General features: G+C 41.6%; 1 protein-coding gene across 1 annotated transcript in view; it reads left to right on the top strand.

The window, feature by feature from the left end:
* pif1 (PIF1 5'-to-3' DNA helicase homolog (S. cerevisiae)) overlaps positions 1-21768 on the top strand; it is a 39752-nt gene extending 17984 nt beyond the window's left edge. The window contains 8 exon segments of the mRNA XM_041968948.1: positions 6034-6148; positions 7199-7305; positions 7534-7673; positions 9016-9122; positions 9223-9310; positions 10788-10933; positions 20935-21126; positions 21404-21768. Of these exon segments, the coding sequence (XP_041824882.1) occupies positions 6034-6148; positions 7199-7305; positions 7534-7673; positions 9016-9122; positions 9223-9310; positions 10788-10933; positions 20935-21126; positions 21404-21448 (940 nt within the window). The 3' untranslated portion in view covers positions 21449-21768.
* Positions 21769-22212: the final 444 nt, after the last annotated feature.

Below are 22212 nucleotides of genomic sequence, written 5' to 3'. Positions count from 1 at the left end.
TATCAGTGGGAGTACAGAGAGAGTAGCATTCTTCTGTTTACGGAGACCTGGCTGACTCCGCTTATTGCTGAATTTACGGTTTTATTTGAAACCTTTATTGCGGGCGGACAAAACGGAGACCAGCGTTAGAGGAAAGGAGGGGACTAGCTGTGTTGGTGAATGTGAGGTGGTGTAAACCAGGACCCTGCACTGGTAAAGAGCAGCTGTGCAGCAGACATTGAACTGTTGATTGAACGGAGTTGACATGTTATTGTGATAGCAGCGTACGTGCCACCTTCTGCTAATGCAGCTTCTGACACTCTACTCTCGGTCACCAGCAGACTGCAGACTCAGCACTTACAGGCCTCTTGCTCATTTCTGTGGTTTTTAATCACGACTCTCCATCATCTGTTCTACCAACATACACAGTATGTCACCTGTCTCACCAGAAACAATAAAATACTGGACCTGTTTTATGCCACCACATAATACACTATACATCTACAGCATGTGTATAAATGGCAGGCTGTGGTCCCACGTACAGCGAGGAGGTGGGCAGTAAGGAGAACATTAATTCTAGCACAGACTGCATTACAGACTACATAAACACTGTTCCCTGTGGATTACCCCTGATAATAAACCTCCTAAAGGAGCAGAAGAAAGCTTTCAGATCAGGAAGCAAGGAGGAGCTCAGGAGAAAGATCTGAGAGGGGGAGGCCAGTTACAAGAAGAAGATGGAGGAGCAGCTGCAGAACATCACTAGGGTGGAGAACCCTGAAAACAATCTCAGGTTTCAGGGCTCAAGACTAACATTTTTCACGAGGAGCACAGCAGCCCCTAACTTAAATTTTTAGGAGCGCAAGCAGAAAATTTAGGGGCGCACACTGAAATCGCCTTGCATAGCAAACATTCACATTTCCTCTCATTTTCCATTAAAATACACAGTGATAATAACAATAAATTCAGAAATGACAGTGTTTACAATTTTTATGTAGTTGACTTAACATTAAAAAAAAAATCTTACTGGCCGCACGAATACAAAACAAGTAGACATAGAACTTGTCAAATAAAATCTGATTTGATTTTCACTTTGTAATCGAAGCAGAACGACAACTTTGTCCCCATCATCCCCCACAGGACATGGTATGACTGGTCCATGTAGTTCCTGGTAACAAACAGCTTCAGGGACTGATGCTCCTCCAGCCGCTGTTCCCACTCCTCAGTAAGAACAGCAGCTATTGGCTGTCCTAGAAGTCGCTAATTAGCATCATCAGCCTGGTACATGTAGTTGTAATGGATGCTGTTATAAAGAGGGATGTCGTAGGAAAGACAAAAATTGATAAAAAATAGACAACCTAAAAATTCTTAGAACAGCAAAATAAAAACAAAAATGAAAAAAGAATTCTGTCAATATTATCTTTATTTTTTAATAAAAAAAATAATTCTGTCAATATTATCTTTATTTTTTAATAAAAAAAAATAATTCTGTCAATATTATCTTTATTTTTTAATAAAAAAAATAATTCTGTCAATATTATCTTTATTTTTTAATTAAAAAAATAATTCTGTCAATATTTTCTTTATTTTTTAATTTAAAAAAAATAATTCTGTCAATATTTTCTTTATTTTTTAATTTAAAAAAAATTATTCTGTCAATATTTTCTTTATTTAATTTAAAAAAAAATAATTCTGTCAATATTTTCATTTTTTAATAAAAAAACAATTCTGTCAATATTTTCTTTACTTTTTAATTAAAAAAAATTCTGTCAATATTTTCTTTATTTTTTAATTTAAAAAAAAATAATTCTGTCAATATTTTCTTTACTTTTTAATTTAAAAAAATTCTGTCAATATTTTCTTTATTTTTTAATTTAAAAAAAAAATAATTCTGTCAATATTTTCTTTATTTTTTAATTAATAAAATAATAATTCTGTCAATATTTTCTTTATTTTTTAATTAAAAAAATAATTCTGTCAATATTTTCTTTATTTTTTAGTTCTGTTTTTTATTAAGTGTATTTTGTTTTTTAATTAGAAGTCTGGAACATGTCACAACACTTTAAACTTTTTAAATATTTCCTCCACACTCTTCATTAACAGATGTTACTGTGACGGTAAACCAGCAGGATCCTCCAGCAGCAGCTTTTACGTTTCATTTCCAGCCTGGTCATGAAACAGAGGTGAACGTCGTCTGAATGCAGCTGCTGCTGCTGCGAGAAGACCAAGCCTCGTATGAGAGGGTCTGCACAGCACCGCTCCTCGTTGGGAAGATAAACTCCCTTCATTCACCTCCGTCTCCAAAAGTCTCCAATAACACCAGAAAAACTCGCTAGTGGGTCTGAAAACTCGCTAAATATAACCACAAAGTTGGCAACACAGGAATAATTCCCCCAAGACTCGCCTCTTTCCACACATAAGCAGGTGGAGATGATCTGAGCTTTGTGACATGGTGCATTATCCTGCTGGAAGTAGCATCAGAAGATGCTCCACTGTGGTCATAAAGGGATGGACATGGTCAGCAACAATACTCAGGTAGGCTGTGCTGGTTAAACCAGGCCATGTTGGTACTAAGGGACACAACATTTTTCCCGTTTTATCATCCTACACAGCCACACTTGTCTTTGTCTTGTAATTTGGATGGAACAGCTCGACCCCATCGATCTTAGAAACTCTTCTTCTAAATGCTGGCTGGAAGCTTCAGTTTTGCCTTATCTGCAGCAGTCCCTATAAAGTATTTGTATTATCAGCATCTGGACCAGAGGGCGTGAACACAGGCTCCCCGTTTGTTTCAGGGTGGATTTTAAGGTTCTTGTAGTTGTTTATTAATGTCTTAATGATCTTGGGCCTTCTTATTTATCAGACCTGCTTTTAAATTATGAACTCTTGTGGACCTTGGGATCCTCTGGTACTAGCCTTTTAGTTGTTCCCAAAGTCAGAACCAAGACCTCTGGTGAGGCCTCGGTCCACCACTACTGACCTGGACTGTGGACCAGCCTGCCAGAGAACCTGCAGAGACTGTTGATGTTTCAAAAGACCTTTTTAGCTTTTTAGCTTATACCTAAATTTATTTATTTCATTTTGTTTAGATTTTCACTTATATAATCATATATTTCTCTTTATTTTAAATTCAAATTATTTATGTGGCTCTCCGTTTTATTGTTTTGTATTACCCAAGTACACAGTTTTTATGGACGGCTTTAATTTTTATCATTTTGCTGAACTCTTATCTGTATTTTTATTCCTGTGGCTCTTATCAGTTCTTATTATTTCCAAGTTTATTTATTCTTGTTTTTACCGTTTACCTCCAGTGTTTCCTCTTGGGGATCCTTCACATCGGTAGCTCTACCTGCTCTGTCTGCAGGTTGTTGCCATGGTGACTGACCTGGTCTGGGGGGCTGGGGGTCCTGCACTGCAGCCCTGTGGCTGTGATGTGGACCCCGGCCTGTCCTGACCTGGGTGGTTCCTAGGGCTGGGCAATTAATCGAATTTTAATCGCAATTATGATCTGGGTTTTGAACAATCATAAAAATGAAATGGTCCGATTATTTTTTGTCCTTCGATTTGTGCTGTTTTCAAATTGAGCGCAGCTGTCATTGCAGCGCTTTGCTGCAGACTCCTCCCACAGCTGCAGACTCCTCCCACTGCTGCAGACTCCTCCCACTGCTGCAGACTTCTCCCATAGCTGCAGACTCCTCCCACAGCCACTTTAGTTTGATTCAGAACGAGTTGCAGACACCTGGACACACGGGAGGCGGAGTCGCTCCTTCTCCATCATTTTCTATGTAAACTTGCGCGAGGAAGCGAAAATCGCTGCCCTCCTCCAGCCAAGCAACAGGCGACAGTCGTGCATGTAAAATGTTGCGTTCGTGCACACAGACGTGCACACGGGGGCTTGCGACGCAACACAAAAAAATAGAAAAATGTTCAATTTTTGTGAGTCGCAACTAAATAATCCACCAGCTCCCAGAGTCACAGAGAGACAAACGTTATAAACGAACAGAACTTTTTTCTCAATTATCACAGTGAACAATCCGGGATTTAAGAAACTCATCAACACTTTGGACAAACGGTATCACTGCCATCTCACCACCATGTTAGTGGACTGTCTCTTTCTTCCCTGTATGATGAGTGTAGTGAGGGTGTGTGAAAGACGTGGTGACAGTCCGATGTTTTGCCACCGCTACGGACCTGTGGTAAAGCCGCACCAGAGCCGTATAGAAATGTCGCGCTACATTTTATTGACGCGGATTTCAACGTGAAAACGAAATGTCTCCAGACTATTTTTTTCCAGATCACACCAGGCGGAACAGAGCTGCTGGTCTGAGACAAACAATAGCTACGGGGACCTGGTGGAAAGAAACTAGTCTGTATTACCACAGTAAACACTTCAAATGCCACCCCCCAAACCTCTTATCTATAATCCTGTTAAATAATCGAGATCTCAGTTTCAATCAAAATAATCGTGATTATCATTTTTCCCATAATCGAGCAGCCCTAGTGGTTCCTGTGGTGGCGCCCTCTGTGGTCATGGGTGGGCTGGCTTCTGGTGTGACTGGATCCCCAAAATCCCGTTTCCTCCCAGCAGCGTCGGCCAGATGTTTTCATTCTACTGATGTTTTTATACCTACATCCAGTTCAGAGACAGTAGCTAGGGATGGAGGTCATGTTGGTACAGGATGAGGTCTGGGCGGGTGGGGGAAGGGTACATGTCCTTTGTTTGTGTGTGTGTGTGTGTGAAAGAGACTACTATGAGGTGTGTTTTAATTTCCTGTTATACTGTGGTGTGTGAAGGCATTTACATTTTGTTTCTAATATACAGCGTTTATGTAAAGCACTGTGTGTTGCTTTGTGCATGAAAAAGGGCTCTATAAATAACATTTCACATGATCTTGTACTCTCATCGTAGTTACCCAGAGTGGTTAAATCATTTATTGTGTACCTTCCAGCTGCTTTGTTCCCCCTTTTTTTTTTTTTGTTTTTTTTTTTTTTGTTTTTAGTTTTAGAATCTACGACTCGTTTCCTTCAAACTAAACATTTGCACTGTACTGCACATACAGTAAAGCAGGACGGCCTATCATAACAAGAACAGGCACTCTAGAAACGATTTTGGTGCATGCACAGCTCGCCGAGGTAATAGTTATGACAGAGGTATGGTGGTCTAACCAATGAAGAGCAGCTGTGATTGGTTTAACTTGGTTTTCACTGCCCCAAAGTGTCATGCAAAAGCTAAATGGAGAGTAAACCATTAAGGAAATGCAGTTACAAAAAAAAGGCGTTAAAATGCAGAGGGGGAAAGAAAATGGAAAAGGTAATTACCTTTTTAAATGCATGAAATGGCAAGGTATTTATAACCAAATTTATGAATTGTTATTTATTTCTCCTTTTAGAAATAGCATTTGAAAATACACATCACTGTATTAATTAAGAAATTATTATTTTAATATGTTTTCCTTTTTAAACATTTTTAAAAGAAATATTGATCACAACACAATCAACAACACGACGACAACCACTCACTCCCAGGGAGAATTTAGAGACCAGTTAACCTAACATCATGTCTGTGGACGGTGGGAGGAAGCTGGAAAACCTGGAGAGAACCCACACCGAGCCGAGGGTCGAACTAGTGCCCTTCTTGCTGTGAGGCCACGGCGCTAACCACCACACCACAATGTTGTAATTGTAGAACTTTTTTAAATTTATTGTAAGCAATGTATATATTTTTTATTTTACTAGTAATGACTCAACATCATAAAGCTCTTTCAAAGACCCCCCTGGTCCTCCAGAAGTTAAATGTGGAGCTGAAAGTGAGTGTACACTTCTACAGCCTGTTCTCTGTTTCCATCCATGTCACACGTTCGCACACTATAGACCCATCAGAGGAAGCCTGGGGTTAAAGCTACTGAAATTTTCTCACTGTGGCTCCCCCTAATGACAGCTAATCCAGCATAGTCTTCGTACTGTCTCTTCTCAGAGATCTCCACAATACATTTCTAATGCTGGAGAAGCTGATTGTGATTTTTACAGTAACATAGATGTTCATCCTTTGACTCGTAGGTCTGTAAGGAGGTCTTCTCAACCGTTTGGGGGCATCCAACTGATCGTATGTGGAGACTTTCTTCAACTACCTCCAGTTTCTAAAGGAAAGGAAAAGGCCAGCTTCTGCTTTCAGGTCAGTCCACTGCTAATCTCATGTCTGTCTTTGGGTTGTAGAGTTTAAATATTTTCTCTAAATTCAATCTGTGTAATGAGCAGGGGCGCTGCCAGCAATTTGGGGCCCTATGAAAGACATGACATTGCCCCTCCCACATAAATATTCATGTCAAGATTGAAAGCTGCCATAAAGATGTACTGAAGACCATTACTTACTGTTGCAATGTTTTGTTTTTTTTATCGTAAAATTCCGATATTGGAAATTAAATAATTATAAAATAATTATTCACTAGACTGCAAACATTAAAGTAGATTTTTTTTCTTCAAGCTGCTCAAGTAAATAAACATTTACTAGCACTGATTAAATGTTGGTTAAGACTAGAATTCCCAGAGCAACAAAAGTTTTCATCAGACTGACGTCCTTTAATGAGGTGATCAATACCTCAATCAAATCTGTTCTCATATAAATTGGCTCTATTTTTATTCATTTCATGTAGTAATCTCATTTTCTGAGATGTTGACTTCTGGGTTTTCAAAAGCTGTAAGCCATGATCATCAAGATTATAACAAATAAATGCTTTAAATATCTCACTGTTCATGTAGTGAGTTTATATATTAATTCCCCTTTTTAAGTGACATTACTAAAATAATAACCTTTTGCACAATATTCGCGCGGGGAGGTCGGTTTCTCGCGGGGAGGTCGGTTTCTCGCGGGGAGGTCGGTTTCTCGCGGGGAGGTCGGTTTCTCGCGGGGTGGTCGGTTTCTTGCGGGGAGGTCGGTTTCTCGCGGGGAGGTCGGTTTCTCGCGGGGCGGTCAGTTTCGCGCGGGGAGGTCGGTTTCGCGCGGGGTGGTCGGTTTCTCGCGGGGAGGTCGGTTTCGCGCGGGGTGATGTGATGCAGCAGTGCAGTAAATGTATTTCTGTACCAGTAAGAACGGTGAGGATGGTGTTTTATGTAAATCATTACAGTCTTGTCCATTTACTCAACCTGCTGTCTGTCTTGTGATCTTTGCCTGAGGAGTTTTAGTGGATGTTGTTGGAAAAATGTATGTATAACTGTGAACCTTCAGGCCAGAAGTTGGCATAAAGTCATCCAGGTCAACATGGAGTTAACAGAAGTACGGAGGCAGACGGACCAGGACTTCATTTCTCTCCTGCAGGCAGTGAGAGTGGGCAGGTAGGACGGACTCTGTCCACCTCCTCAGCTATTTTATCACCTTGGTTATTCCCATAAAGCCACATTCTAGTGTGGACATAATTAAAAATGGCTTTGTGTCAGATGAAGTGTAATATGTGACTGTTGCATGAATACTAGTACAAGCTAGCAGCCCTTTTCTTCCTCTATTCTCTAAAACATTTGGCCTTTAGCTTTTTTTATTAAAAGGAAATGTTCTGTGTCATTCAGGGTGACGGCAGAAGTCACAGCGAAGCTGATGAACAGTTCCTACCATCAGATTGAGAGGGATGGTATTTTAGCCACCAGGCTCTGCACACACAAGGATGATGTGGAGCTCACCAATGAGAACAAACTCCATCAGCTGCCAGGTATATATTGTCTTTTTCTTTTTTACTCAGTTCAAACAGATGTTAGTTTAGTTTAGTTTGGGTCGTGATTATGCTCTCATCAGTCCTGAATGGTGACCTCAATAAAACCACTACCCTCTCCAGAGCTGTTTCCTGTTTCAGAGACTCTTTGTTTTGGAAATGGTTTTTACGCTGACTTTTGGACCTTTGCATCAGCAAACTGGATGATGTGACATCTTGAGGCAGAAGTCAATCTTATTGGACCGTTTTTACAATTTTTTTTTTCTAACACTTTTTGGATTTGAAGTTAAAAGGTTTTGATATATTTATAATGCCAATTCCAAAATAAGTAGGTAGGAACTGTGTATAAAGTGGAAATTAAAAACAGAATTCAATTATTTCCAGACGTCATCAATCCTTATTTAGGAAAAATTACTGAGTCTGGGGCAGGATTTAGAAGCTGGTGCTGCAGCAGGGTGGAAGCTGCTGGAGAACCAGCTCAGAGCTGCTGGTGATAATCGCAGCTACTTTACAGGTAGCAGAGTTGTTGGTGTCTGACCACAGCTCCATTTCCCCTCAACCAGACCTGCTGCTCGTCGCCTCAGTGAGTCTGACTCACGGCCTGATGGAGGACTTGGAAACTGTCCGCAGGAGTCGGGTTGTTTGGTTTGATTTCAGCCTTTTATTTCTGCACAGAAGATGACAAAGAACTAACGAAAATAACAGAAAGAAGAACTAGACTGACCAGAGGAAGGCCTGAATGTTTCTGATCCCCACTATTACCAGTATCATGATTCTTTTGTGAACCCACCAGAGGAAGTACGAGCCGTTCTGTAACTGTGTGCTTAAACTGCATACATAGTTGCTGATATGCTACAACTTCAGAAGTCATACATATGGGGTTTGATGGAGAATATTTAAGATCAGATGTGTGAACAACTCGAGTTCATGTCAGAAATTATAAATTGTTCACATCTATCAAACTTGCAGCCATTATGTTGTCTGTGGGACCATAAACATCAAATTAATCATTTACTCAACATAAATTCACTTTTTTGGAAGGGGTTGTAGATTCTCGACCTACACAAATGTGTTTTTACTTTATTGTGGTAAATGTCCAGCTTGCTACCACTTTTTGCCAAGTTCTCAGTTTGTGTTTAAAGTGTCGTTACAAGCTACGCAGTCCATTATACACACACATTTTTACCCGGGTCTTTTAAGTCACGTTTGACCCACCAAAACCCGTTTTTAAAAGAAATTACATACAAATTTTAACAACAGTACAGGTGGTTTTCATCACAATTAAGTAACAAAAAGCCCATCTTAGGATGCGCTACCCTTTTAATGCGTTTGTGTCTTTCAGGATCAGTGCGTGTGTTTCAGGCCGTGGACAGTGACCCAGAGCTGGTGAAGACCATAGATGCTCACAGCCCCGTCAGCAGAATGATTCGGCTCAAAGTGGGAGCGCAGGTGTCAAACTATGTAACTTCTGCAGTTCCCTGTGAAATATTACTGCTTTGATATGAAGTTGGTGCTTAAAAAGAAAATGCTCTTTAAAAACTTTTATTAGGTCATGCTGACAAAAAACCTGGATGTTGCGGGAGGGCTGGTGAACGGAGCTCGAGGAGTCGTGGTGACTTTTGATTCTGGAAAACATGGTTAGTGTTCCACTTTTTTATTCTTTGGTGCATTTACTCAGAGAAACAATAACAAATTACAATCCAAAGCCCATTAAGGGATTTTTGGGCATTTAAAAAATGTATTTGTTCAACTAGAGTTGGAGAACGTTGGACGAAGTCATACGGCTGGGGGCTCTGCCTGTAACCATGACGTAACCAGAACCTTCTCCATTAGTCATGTTTCTGGTCTTTTCTGGTCTTAGATGTCTCCCTGCTACAACACACCTGATTGTAATTCGTGGCTCATAAGCAGACTTGTGCAGAGCTTGTCAAACGTGTTCCTACTCCAACACACCTGATTCAAATGAATGAACTTCTTCATCCAGTTCTTTGCAGCCTGTTAACGAGCCATTCATTTAATTCAGGTGTTAAAGTAGGGTTACTTCTAAAACATGCAGGGCAGGGGGCCCGAGGACCTGGATTGGGAAACTCTGGGTTAATTGGTGACTCTATATTCCCCCTAGGAGTGAGTGTGTGTAGCCCTGTGATGGACTGGTGACCTGTCCAGGTGTACCTGCCTCTCACCTGCTAAATGCTGGGATGGGCTCCAGCTTACCCGCGACCCATCATGGACTAAGTGGTACAGAGAATGGATGGATGGAAGCTGTTAGCATGGTCAAAGGGACTAAAGGGATTAAAACAACTTTATCAACAAATATTTACCTCAACAATGTTCTGTGTTTAATTACAACTTGACTAGAATACTTACAGGCAAACTTTTTCTGGCCATAAAGGAGAACATGAAAATCTTCTTAACTTCCATATTCTGTCTGAGCTGACTACGGAAAGACTGAAGGGACAAAACACACTGCTTAGATAATGCCACATTATAGTGATGTTTCTTTATTATTATTTTCATAATTGAAAAATAAAGTTCAATAATGAAAATACATAATGTTGAAAATAAAATCACAGTTATATTTAATGAAGTAATAACATTGTTTACATGTGAATGGGGTTTGTTGATATCAGGACATTCAGATTGATTTCTGAAATTATACATTTTCTGAGATACTCAGCTTGGGGTTTTCCAGTCGGTCCATCTGATGTTCTGGTTGACTGTGTCAGAAGTGGTGCTGAGGTCTAACTGAACCAAACCAGATTTCTACTTTTCTGCTGGCTGCTTGGCAGATCCGAGGCTAAAACCTTCACTTAGGAAAACTGTAAAACTAATCGAACATTCAGAAAATACCTCGTTGACAAGATGATGGTAATTGAATGGTGAGATCGGTGAAGATGCACAGCCCTAATGACACCTTTGTGCTGATATAAAGAGCTGCAGTGATTCATGCTGCTGTTATTCCTCCTCATTAAAAACAGTATTATTTTTTTACTTTGAAGAGAATCTTAACGTCTTTGTTGCTGAATCTACCAGTAAGGCAAAAAGAACGTGAAACGAGATTTTGACACAACACAGGGCTGTTGTCTCATAGTGACTCATCCATTGTATCCTCAGGGTTCCCACATGTACGCTTCCTGAGCGGTGTAACGGAGGTCATGACGCCGCAGCACTGGGCGTTTAAGGCCAGTGGAGGGATCCATTTAAGTCGAAAGCAGCTCCCACTAAAACTGGCCTGGGCCATTTCCATCCACAAGAGCCAGGTGAGGATGGTCAGATCAATCCGCATGCTGGTCACTACTGGCTGTCCTAAACTGGAACACATGCTCCTCATGGATCACTGACCGTGACTTTACTGTCTTTGTACAACCTCAGCATACCAGCAGCTGTTTCTGCTGTTTACGCTCACATGATACTGGTAACGGTGGGGAGCAGAAACATTCAGGCCCAGGCTCCTCTGGTCAGTCTGGTTCTCCTTTCTGTTCTTTTTGTTAGTTTCTTGTTGTCTTCTGTGTAGAAATAAAGGCATAAATAAATTAAACGACCCGACTCCTGCGGACAGTTTCCAAGTCCTCCATCAGGCCGTGAGTCAGTCTCACCAAGGCGACGAGCAGCAGGTCTGGCTGAGAGGAAATGGAGCTGTGGTCAGACACCAACAACTCCGCCCCTTCGCCGTCCATTTTTTAAACTCTTCTTGAAACCCATTTTTATTCTTTAGCTTCCGACCCAGCAAGATTTAGTTTTTGTTTTTTGTTTGTTTTTGTTTTTTTAATAGGTTTTTATTGTGTTGGGTTTAGCTGTTCATATGTCTCGTGTTTTTATTTTTTTATATTTTGAGTTTATCTGTGTGCAGCACTTTGTTTCAGCTGCATGGCTCCTGTGAAGTAGCTGATCATCGCCACCCATAACTCAGCTGTTTCTCCAGCAGCTTCTATATATGATTTTAGAATTTGGATTGTAAATATACCAAAACATTGAACTTTAAATCCAAAAAATGTTAGTAAATAATGGAAACAAATAGGAAAAACAGGCCAATCAGATTGACTTCAGTCTCAAGATGCCTCATCGTCCACTAAGGTAAAAACGTCTGAGTAAAAACCATTTCCCAGAGCAACGAGTCTCTTACCGAAACAGGAAACAGTTCTGGAGAGGGAAGTGGTTTTAATGAAGCCACCATTCAGGGCGGATAAGAGCATAATCTCCACCCAAACTAAACGCCTGCTTGCAATGAGTAAAAAGTAAATATATTAAACAGCACCTTCAGGATTTCGCTGCACGTTTTGTGACTGTTGCGGACTACATCGCTGGATTTTGCAGCAGCTTTTGTGAAAAGTTACAAAAAGATTTGCAGTGATTTTTTTTGCAAAAGCATGTGAAACCTTCATTGAAATCTGTTCTTGTCAGAGTCTGTAACAAATAACAGTAATTATAGAATAAAATAATTTCTTTTTTATATCTTCTTTTTAAAACTGAACAGGGGCATTAAACTAGAGCAGACAAATAGATGCAACCCTGTTTTCTACTAATAATGAATACAAATAAAATTCTGCCAAATAAAAAAACATAAGTGTGCAGATTCTTACAGTAAATGACTGTTTAAGATGAACACAGCAGATAAAAAAAACTTGGATTTTGTGTTAAACATAGATTAAGAGGTGCAAGTATTTTGCAGCTGCATGCTTCTTTGCTTTCACCGTAAGTAAGCTTCCACCCAACATGAACAGAGCTCTCAGCCCTCCATCCTCTCTAACCCTGGATCCTCAGCATCCATGTGTCCAGCTATAGAAACAGCAGGAACAAGTATTTACAGATTATTCAAATGTAGTTTCTAAGCTCTCCAACAATGTCTAACACATAGAAATCCAAAAACATTTGAAGAAGGTGTGGCCATTTGAATGTTGGCATCCCCCAAACTAGTTTAGTTAGAATTCAGGCCTCAAAGTTTTCAATTATTAACACCAACCTGGGAGCCAGGTGTGGGGGTGTAACAAAAGCTGTCCTCATTTGCATCTGAGGTGGCCTTCTTTCTGGTTCTTGATGCCATTTTGATGTGAACTACATGAAGCATGTGATGTGGTAAAAATAGTTGGAGGTGAAAACTTGATCCTTATACATGTTTACACAGAACATTCCCAAGCTGACTTCTGACAAAGCTATCTGCTTACAGCTGCAATTAATGTTCATGTTATCACCTCAACCACTTCTTCAACTGACAAGAGAGAAATACAGATATGATGATTTGCCTTTTGTCAAGATAGAAGCTATTATTATTATTATTATTATTATTATTATTATTATTATTATTATTATTATTATTATTATTATTATTATCCTCAAAAGTAAATAGCATTTTAGGGGATCTGAACATGCTGAAACACATCTCATTTTGCCTACCCTCCCAAAGGAATGCGTAAATTTATGTATAGACAGCAGAAAACAAGTTGGTGATGATGTCCAGTGAAAACTGTTGATCTACGCTGCAGGGCGAGACCGTGTCGCCATGGCGAACTTCGATAAGACGCCATGACATCATAAATCAGTATAAATCCCTCTATTCTGATCCAATCCCCATCAGACTTGTATGGATTAATCAAGGTCTGCTCCTGAACAGATATGTGTAACTACTTCTGGTCTTGGCCTAAGCCCCGCCCACTTGAAACAGGAAGTGCCTTTTTCAGACACCAGGGTCCATCTCCTCAGGAATGAAACTTACACACTTGAAAGTGTTTCACAACAGGTCAAACCCTTTTATGATACCACAATAAAAAAAACTCAAGTTCCTTCGCCAAACGTAACCATGGCGAATAGTGGTCCGGCGCCATCAAACAGGAAGTACTTGTAACTGACCCATTGTAACGTTGATCTCCACCAAACTCGACAGGGTGGAGCACGGTCAGGTCGGGAACTCAGCCACATACACATATGCTGGAAAAATAGCAATATGGCTCTATAGCGCCCCCTACAAATATTTAATTGATCATAACCGCCCACTACATTGACCGATATGGCTGAAATCCGGCATATTGATAGAACGTGGAAGGATGTACAAAAAAGCCTCTTGGACCTAAATGACAACTTCAACAGGAAGTCAGTCATTTTGAAAAAAGTGTCATTTTTGCAGTCATTTTTGCATGTTTCTTTGCCTTGCATTTAAACAAACTCCTCCTACAGATTTTATCGTATTTACCTCAAAATCAGTCTGAACACTCCAAAGCAGGGGTGGGCAATTAATTTTTACAAGGGGCCACATGAGAAACCTGATTTGTGTCAGAGGGCCAAACCGACAACTTGAACTTAATTTTGCTCTCCGTAGTAAAATTCACTAAATTATATATTATGAATAGCTGGTACTGCTAATCAGAAGCATAAAACTATTCTGTAAATATTTATATCAGCCTATCTGAACTTGTGGTGCATAAGTCAAATAAGAAAAAAATCACTGAATCAGTGCAATTTAATTTTGGCTTGTTAATCCCCACAGACAATGAAAAACAACAAGTTTATAGAAATGCAACAATACAACAACTTGTAAAGTTTTCCTCTTCAGTGAGAATAATCCAGTCTGTTCTGGGCTTGAACAAGGACTTTGAAATCTGGCTGAATGTCTGAGGAGGCTATGTGACGGACAGCTGAGAGGTGGTCATCAGTGATGGAGGATCTGTGTTTGAATTTGTTAACTTCACTGAGAATGTCTGTTCACATGCATAAGTAGATTCAAAGAGGACTAGAATCCTCTGAGCATGCCTCGTCTGGTGTGGAAAGTTCTCTTCTAGAGCAGCATTAACAACGTGGTTCATCTTTAACTGTCTTACACAACACTTCCTGATGTATAACACAATGCAAAAAGTCCGTTTCTTTATCCTGCATTCTCTTTAAAAGACCAACATTTCCCCACTCAGATGTGGACAACCATCTGTTGTCCCACCTGCCAGGTTGTCCCATTTCAGTCCTAACTTGTCTAACATGCATTTACCTCTGTGAATAATCCATAACCAGTGGTCGTCCCTTTCATCGGCTGCATGGCTGCCAGCTTTTCTGTGACTTGATAGTCTGCAGTTATTCCACGTAAGAAGATGAGAAGCTTGGTGATTTCACGCACATGGCAGCTCGCATCCAAAGCCAGAGAAAAACAAAGTCTGCAGCTCTGTTCTTCAGCTGAAGCTCCAAGTTTCAGCATGTCCTCAACCCGCCTCGTCACAGTGCGTCGGGAGAGCGAGACGTTCTCAAACTCGTCCTTTTCCTCCGGACATATCAGTGCAGCAGAGTCCAATAAGCACTCCTTAATAAACTCTGTCAGAAAATGCTTCACTTTTTCTGCTGATTTTGTGAGAAATGACATAACTTGTCCCAACGGCTGCTTCTCTGTGGTGTGAAGTTTGGTAAAAAGTCCTTGTTGGGTTGCAGGTTTGCTCTTTTTCAGACAGATTTTTGTATTTATCTTCATGTTTGGTCGTGTAGTATAATTGTAATCTTTTAACACAGCGACCTGTGTACCACAAATCCAGCACACAGCTTTACCTTTAACTTCTGTGAAGAAGTACTTGTCGATCCTGTTAAAAACACGACATTCATTATCAACTTTTCTTTTTTTTTTTTTTTTTTTTTTTTTTTTTAGCGCAAGTTGACATCTTGAGGGTAACCTGGTTAGCATCACTTGTCGCGGTTCACCTTCACTCAAAGCTCACATCACGCACAAACGTCAATACGGAAGTAGTGTAACGCAGTGGCGGCTGATGACAATTTTTTTTAGGGGGGGCGCAAATTTTCTTGGAAAGTTGACACTTAAAACTTAGCCACTTTAATTTCAATACAGTTACAGAGTTAGGAAGAAAAGAAAAACGAAGTCTGTGTATGGCTTGTCTACAACGTTTCGGTGGTGCCGACACTTTCAAACAGCAGACAAGGGAAGCAGAAAAAGGCGTTACTCACGGCGCAACCGGCAAGCCAACTCCGTTTTTCATAGTAAGAGCGGGAAAAAGCCCGGGTATAAGCTCTTCCGCGGTCGCCGCTTTGTTGCTGTGCTTGCAGATCAGGCTGGTCAGCCCCGAGCTCCTTTATCCTCTTTTTCTCCTCGAGAGAACATCTTGAAAATGGGTGCTCTTGTAAATATTTTACAGAATTAATTCGCTCGGGAATTCCGGTTCCACTTTCACATGCCATCTTTCTAATCGTACGCTACTACAGACTCGTCTCCAACTCACTCTGCTACTACGGATGTACGTCACACTGGCTTAAAATACAGGAGTGTATAATTGACCATGACATTGTCCAAACACACTGAAGCAACATAATTCAACTATTCTAATTGGCTGACGATGAAAAGTGGGCGTATCCGGGGCGCACCGAGCTGCGCCACAAGCAGATTTTTAACGAACCAATCAAAACGCAGCCTCCAGTGACGTTTTAGTCAAAAGTTTGAGGCTGACAATAGGGATTCATTTGACCGGCGCCCCCGCAACCAGGAAGTGTTGTTCAATGAAAAATCATTAAAAAGAAACACTGTGTAATGCGCTTAACATGCACAAAAAGCTAAAAAAAAAATACATTATTTTACACATATCTTCATCCGAAATTATTCCTAACAGTTTGTTTTTTTTAATTGTGTAGTAACCAGGAATATGGACTCTTTGTAGGTGAGGGCGGTGCCCCAGCGCCCCCTGCTGGCCAGCCGCCACTGGTGTAACGCTTTTCAAAGTAAAAGCAGCACAGTTGTATTGAAAACACAACATAGATATTTCTATAATCTATGTTGTAATTTATGATTGACCTCATGCGGGCCGGACAGGGACGCACAAAGGGCCTGATGTGGCCCGCAGGCCGTAATATGCCCAGGTGTGCTCCAGAGGCATGTGAGGTCAAAAGTTATCAAAAATTTTCTAATAGGAGGTGGCGTTCAGCGGCGGCGCCTCATCAAGTTTTCGTGTTTCGCCATCAAGCACGGAATCCATTATTTCTGACATACAACACTCATTCTGCACCAAACTGCACATGTTTCACTTCGGTTCCATGCCGACAACATCTACATGTCCAGATGTTATCTGGCCATTGCTCACGCAAGACCGTGGCGCCATGACAAATTTGGATAAGACGCTGTGACATCATTAATTAGTATAAATCCCTCAATTTTCATCCAATCCCCATCACACTTACAGTGATTAATCAGGGACTGCTCCTGAACAAATACATGTAACTACTTCTGGTCTTGGCCTAAGCTCCGCCCACTTGAAACAGGAAGTGCCTTTTTTAGACACCAGGGTCCTTCTCAGGAATGAACCTCACACACTCAAAAGTACTTAAGATCAGGTCAAACCCTTTCATGATACTACAGAAAAAAACTCAAGTTCCTTCGTTAAGCAAAACCATGACGAATGGCGTCCTCCGCCATGAAACAGGAAGTACTTGTAACTGACCCAATGTACTCCTGATCTCCACCAAACTTGGCAGGGAGGACAGCGGTCAGGCCTGGAACTGATTCGAATAGACATATGCTGGTTATATGGCTCTATAGCGCCCCCTATAAATATTTAATCTATCAGCTCCAACCACTGCTTTGACTGACATTCATGAAATGTGACATATTTATATAACATGCCAGGACAAACAAAAAAGCCTCTTCATGTCCTGATGTTGTCAAAGCCATAGCCCCGCCCCCTGGGAACAGGAAGTCCCACCATTTTAACCCTTTAATACCTGTAAAACCAATTCAAACTCATTAATATCATCCTGTGGATAGAAACTCTGAACAAGCAGAAATTTATAATGCAAAATATTCTATTTAGTGGCCAACATTAAGATCTGGTCTTTTCGCTAAACTTAATAAAGGTCTATTTTACTGAATAATTTCTGAGATTTTATGAGATGAAAACATCTGTTGGCAGACAATATTGTCCACACCAGGGTGCAAACTACTTTTATCACATAGAACAAGAAATTCACTGCTTATATTAAAAAACCTAATGAAACCTGGAAGGCGAATATGACCATTAACAGATAGAATTATACAGTGATAAACCATTGTTACCCAGCTCCAGTCATTTTGACTTTTGCTAATTGTAACTGCATAGAGTTTGTGATGTTAGAGGAAATGTTCGTTATTGTCATTTTTAGCCAGGTCTAGAGTCTGCTTTGACCCGCGGTCCTCCTCGGTCAGGTCTAAAGTCTGCTTTGACCCGCGGTCCTCCTCGGTCAGGTCTAGAGTCTGCTTTGACCCGCGGTCCTCCTCGGTCAGGTCTAGAGTCTGCTTTGACCCGTGGTCCTCCTCGGTCAGGTCTAGAGTCTGCTTTGACCCGCGGTCCTCCTCGGTCAGGTCTAGAGTCTGCTTTGACCCGCGGTCCTCCTCGGTCAGGTCTAAAGTCTGCTTTGACCCGCGGTCCTCCTCGGTCAGGTCTAGAGTCTGCTTTGACCCGCGGTCCTCCTTGGTCAGGTCTAGAGTCTGCTTTGACCCGTGGTCCTCCTCGGTCAGGTCTAGAGTCTGCTTTAACCCGTGGTCCTCCTCGGTATGGAGGCTGCTTTGACCCGCGGTCCTCCTCGGTCAGGTCTAAAGTCTGCTTTGACCCGCGGTCCTCCTCGGTCAGGTCTAGAGTCTGCTTTGACCCGCGGTCCTCCTCGGTCAGGTCTAGAGTCTGCTTTGACCCGCCGTCCTCCTCGGTCAGGTCTAGAGTCTGCTTTGACCCGTGGTCCTCCTCGGTCAGGTCTAGAGTCTGCTTTAACCCGTGGTCCTCCTCGGTATGGAGGCTGCTTTGACCCGTGGTCCTCCTCAGCCAGGTATGGAGCCAGTGCTAGTCACTAAAAGCCTTTCACAGCTACAGCTGCTAACTATTGTTAAGGCAACATGAATACCAGCTTTTAGTGAGGGGAACATCTCATAATCCTGAAGATTGTACACTGTCAACATATCTTGAAGAGCACCAGTCTCATTCTTGCACTTCAAAGAGTTTTTGGTAACCATCTCTTCCTCTGACTTTAGTTCAACATGGTGATGCAGTGCCAGCAATGGCAGATGAGGCTCAGACAAGACCTGGTCTGATCTTGGACTGCAGACCTGAATTAAGCAAGTCCTGATTTACACCATAAATTTTAAAAATTTCAGAGATCATTCTGTTCCTTTTGAGCTCTTCTGATTCAGAGCCACAGACTTCACTACCTGCCACACAAGTTGACTCAAAAACAAATCCATCTATTCTTTGTCTTCCGTCCTGGTCTAAAACGCAGCTGCTAGACTATCTGGTTTGCTTCACATATAGCCTTACGTGAAGATGGATAGCAGTGGCATCACAGCATCTTTGTATGTCTGTGCTTGGGTAATATCTATGGTGTCCTTCTGTGTAAACCGGCTTTTACAGACAGTAGTTCATTGAACACAGCAAATATACTGAGGAGAATTTCCTGAGTTTCGCCATGGCTGTGTTGGTAGCGGAGAGGACTCGGCAAAGGCAGGGACACTGTTCAGCACTGCCATCCCTGAACGAACCTGGCATGCTCAGCCTGTTTGACTACTGCACGAGTTCCCGTTGCTCCAATCCTAATTTCTTCTGAGTGTCCACGAACTTATCATGGTTCGCAAGTGAAAAACTGAAGAAACAACAGACACTTACAAGCATGTTGAAAAGCTCTGTGGCTTCAGAAACAGCTCTGCATGTGACAGGATGACATTCAACTTGTGCGTAGCAATGCACATGTATTGCCTCAGGGAGCTGCTTTTAAACTTTTCCCGTCTTTCCATCTCTGGCCTCATCAGCCATAATACATCTGCAATTCCCTCATCTCACCAACACTAGTTATTGTTAAACAAAAACAAACATCAATTTTAGAGAAAAAATCTGTTTTTTTGTTGTTTTGAGGATGTTCAGTGCATCTCCCCTCTATGTCTGGAGTATCATCAGCTGCAAGAACCGGTTTTAGCTAGCTGTACTGTGCTTCCCTTTCTTTGAGCTTTATCACTCCTACGTGTTTCTCTTGTAGCTGGTGAAACCAGGAATGGCTCCTCCATTGATCACCTTTTCCTTCAAGAATTTAATCTTAGCAGGGTGAAATATTATCTGCTGTGCAAGTAGCATCCTAGTCCCCACAAATCTGTGGAACGGGGTAGGAAAAAGTAAGGTGTCAAGATAAGATGCTGTTAATTTAAAAAGGACCTTCCTCCACAGAAAGGCCTTCTTTTTACTCTTGTCCCATGGCTTTCATTACATGTTTATACATCTCACTTAATCATTTTAATAATTCCCCTTGTCAGTTCCTAATCATAAACACAGTCATGGACACAGACAAGTAATCTTTTCTGTTCTATTTGTCTGGCGTGACTTCAACTTCTGTATTAAATCAAATTTCCAGATTCGCAGCAGTGTCGCGGTCCAGCCTCTGCTCACTGATCAGACTGGAGAGATTCCAGCTTCATTTCAGAGTGTTAGACCACAAACTTCCTTAAACATCAGCGAATCAGAACACAAAAGCAGAGGTCATGAGATTATGATGAGGCTACCTAACAAGGAGAGGAGGAGGACACTGGGCCAGACTAGTGGATTCATTGGTTGTTACCACTGTGAGAGCAGAACCTCCAGTAACTGCATCTGCTATCTAGCATAATTTATTTTTTTGTTTTTGTTACAACATGATCAGAGGCTCGAACAACAAAGCTGGATTTTCTCTTACCAGGTCATTTCAGGGTTAACCTTCGGTTTTCTGTACTATGAAGTTGGTTAAATCGCCATGGTAACCTGCTCTGGAGTGGGTTATGTTATGGATCAGAGATCGAAAACAAAAGCTCCACCTGCTGACCAATCGGTTCTCTTGGAAAATGTCCTGCCCATTTTTTTTTCTTTAAGAAGATCCCATTGACATTGGTATGCGGATCGTGAGAGGAGGCTTAGGAGGAGTTTTTTCCTTCCTGGCTGTTGCTATGGCAACAGTGTTGCTTCTGGTCTGGATGATGTGTTGTCTGCTCCTCCTCTGGAGTAGCATGTCTGTGATTGGTCAGATACTGCAAACTCTGCCCTTTTTATGTCAATGTGCTCTGATCCAGATGGTAAACCCTGGGTTGAATTACCAAGTTGAAAATCAGCTTCATAGAACCACTGATCAGGATCCTGAATGTCTGGGTGGGGAAAGTCCACCCAGGAAACCCGGGTCCGTTGGTCCCGCTTGGTCATACAGGCCTCAGGTTTTACTACCAGTTTGTGTGCAAACTGGTAGTAAAACTGCGTCCTTAAGTGAGGCGTTCTTTGGGTCACTGTGTGAAACAGTAAATGACCTTGGTCTGCTTTTCAAGGGCATGACGCTGGACTGTGTGGAGATCTCTCTGGCACGAGTGTTTGAGAGCGGCCAGGCCTACGTGGCCCTGTCTCGAGCCCGGAGCTTGGAGGGCCTACGGGTCATGGACTTTAACCCCTGTGTGGTCCGAGCAGATCCAGATGTTCTCCTCTTCTACAAGAAACTGAGGAAGGAGCGGCTGCTCATGCAGGTAAGAACTCTGACCTGAGGGTACTGCTGAATCATGAGTCAATATGTGTACCTGTGCTCTCAGAGCGCACCTCCGGGCCTCGAGGCCCGCTATCCTGCAGGTTTTTCAACACACCTGATTCAAATGACTGGGTCATGAACAGATTTTTGCAGACCTTGACAAGCTGATGGGGAGTCAAGTGTATTGGAGCAGAAACATCTAGAACCTGCAGGACAGTAGCCACATTATTCCTTCCTTCCTGTAAACGAGAATCTTCTGTCTCCACTGTTCTCTGCAGGCCTCCATGGATGGTTTTTTTGGCCATGACAAAGAAAACTCTTGAAGAGGATGAGGATGCTTCTTCATCTTAGACTGTGTGTATGTGTTGTTTTTAACTTTGACGTGACTGTTTAAGACTGAAAGCACAGACACTTTAATGTCATACTGCATTCATCTGGTCAGTACTGCAATTTTAAGAGTTATTTTTTTAATTATCCTGCCTTTTTTAACACTTCTGTCTGTGTCTACATAAAGATTTCTCCAACCTATTTTTGTTTTTTTGATCAACTTTTTATTGCATATTAGTATAACACACAAATGAAAACACTTTACATGTAACACGGTCATACTTTAAATTTCCCCCATACTTAATATGTGTGTAACTACAAGGCGTAACTTTGCAAAAGTTGAAATGTCTGCCAACAAACAGAATAACACACATAGTGGAGAAGAAAAAAAAAAAAAAAAAAAAAAAACTAACTCCCCCACCCCTCCCCATTGGCGACAACCCCTCCCCCCCACCCCACCCCACCTCACCTCACCTCACCTTGGATCTCATACTCGTACCCCTAAAGTAGAGAAAGGGTTAATGTTTGACACGCTGCACCATCTCCTTAACTAAATTATAGGCCTCCTCCCACATTTTAAGTGTCTTAAGGCTTGCCCCATGTAATCGAGCTACTGACCACTCCATCAATACGAGTTCAAAAAATGAGTTGGCCCACTGCCGCCAAGCTAAGCCATTTTCTTGGCTGCTGTGAGGCCAGCAAATAGAAGGCGTTTCTGTTGCAAGGACAAATTCAGGGAAGAATCATCATTGAGTAGAAA

The sequence above is a fragment of the Melanotaenia boesemani genome, chromosome 18 (genome assembly GCF_017639745.1).
Source record: "Melanotaenia boesemani isolate fMelBoe1 chromosome 18, fMelBoe1.pri, whole genome shotgun sequence".
Taxonomy (NCBI): Eukaryota; Metazoa; Chordata; class Actinopteri; order Atheriniformes; family Melanotaeniidae; genus Melanotaenia; species Melanotaenia boesemani.
This window is presented reverse-complemented; position numbering and strand designations above follow the sequence as displayed.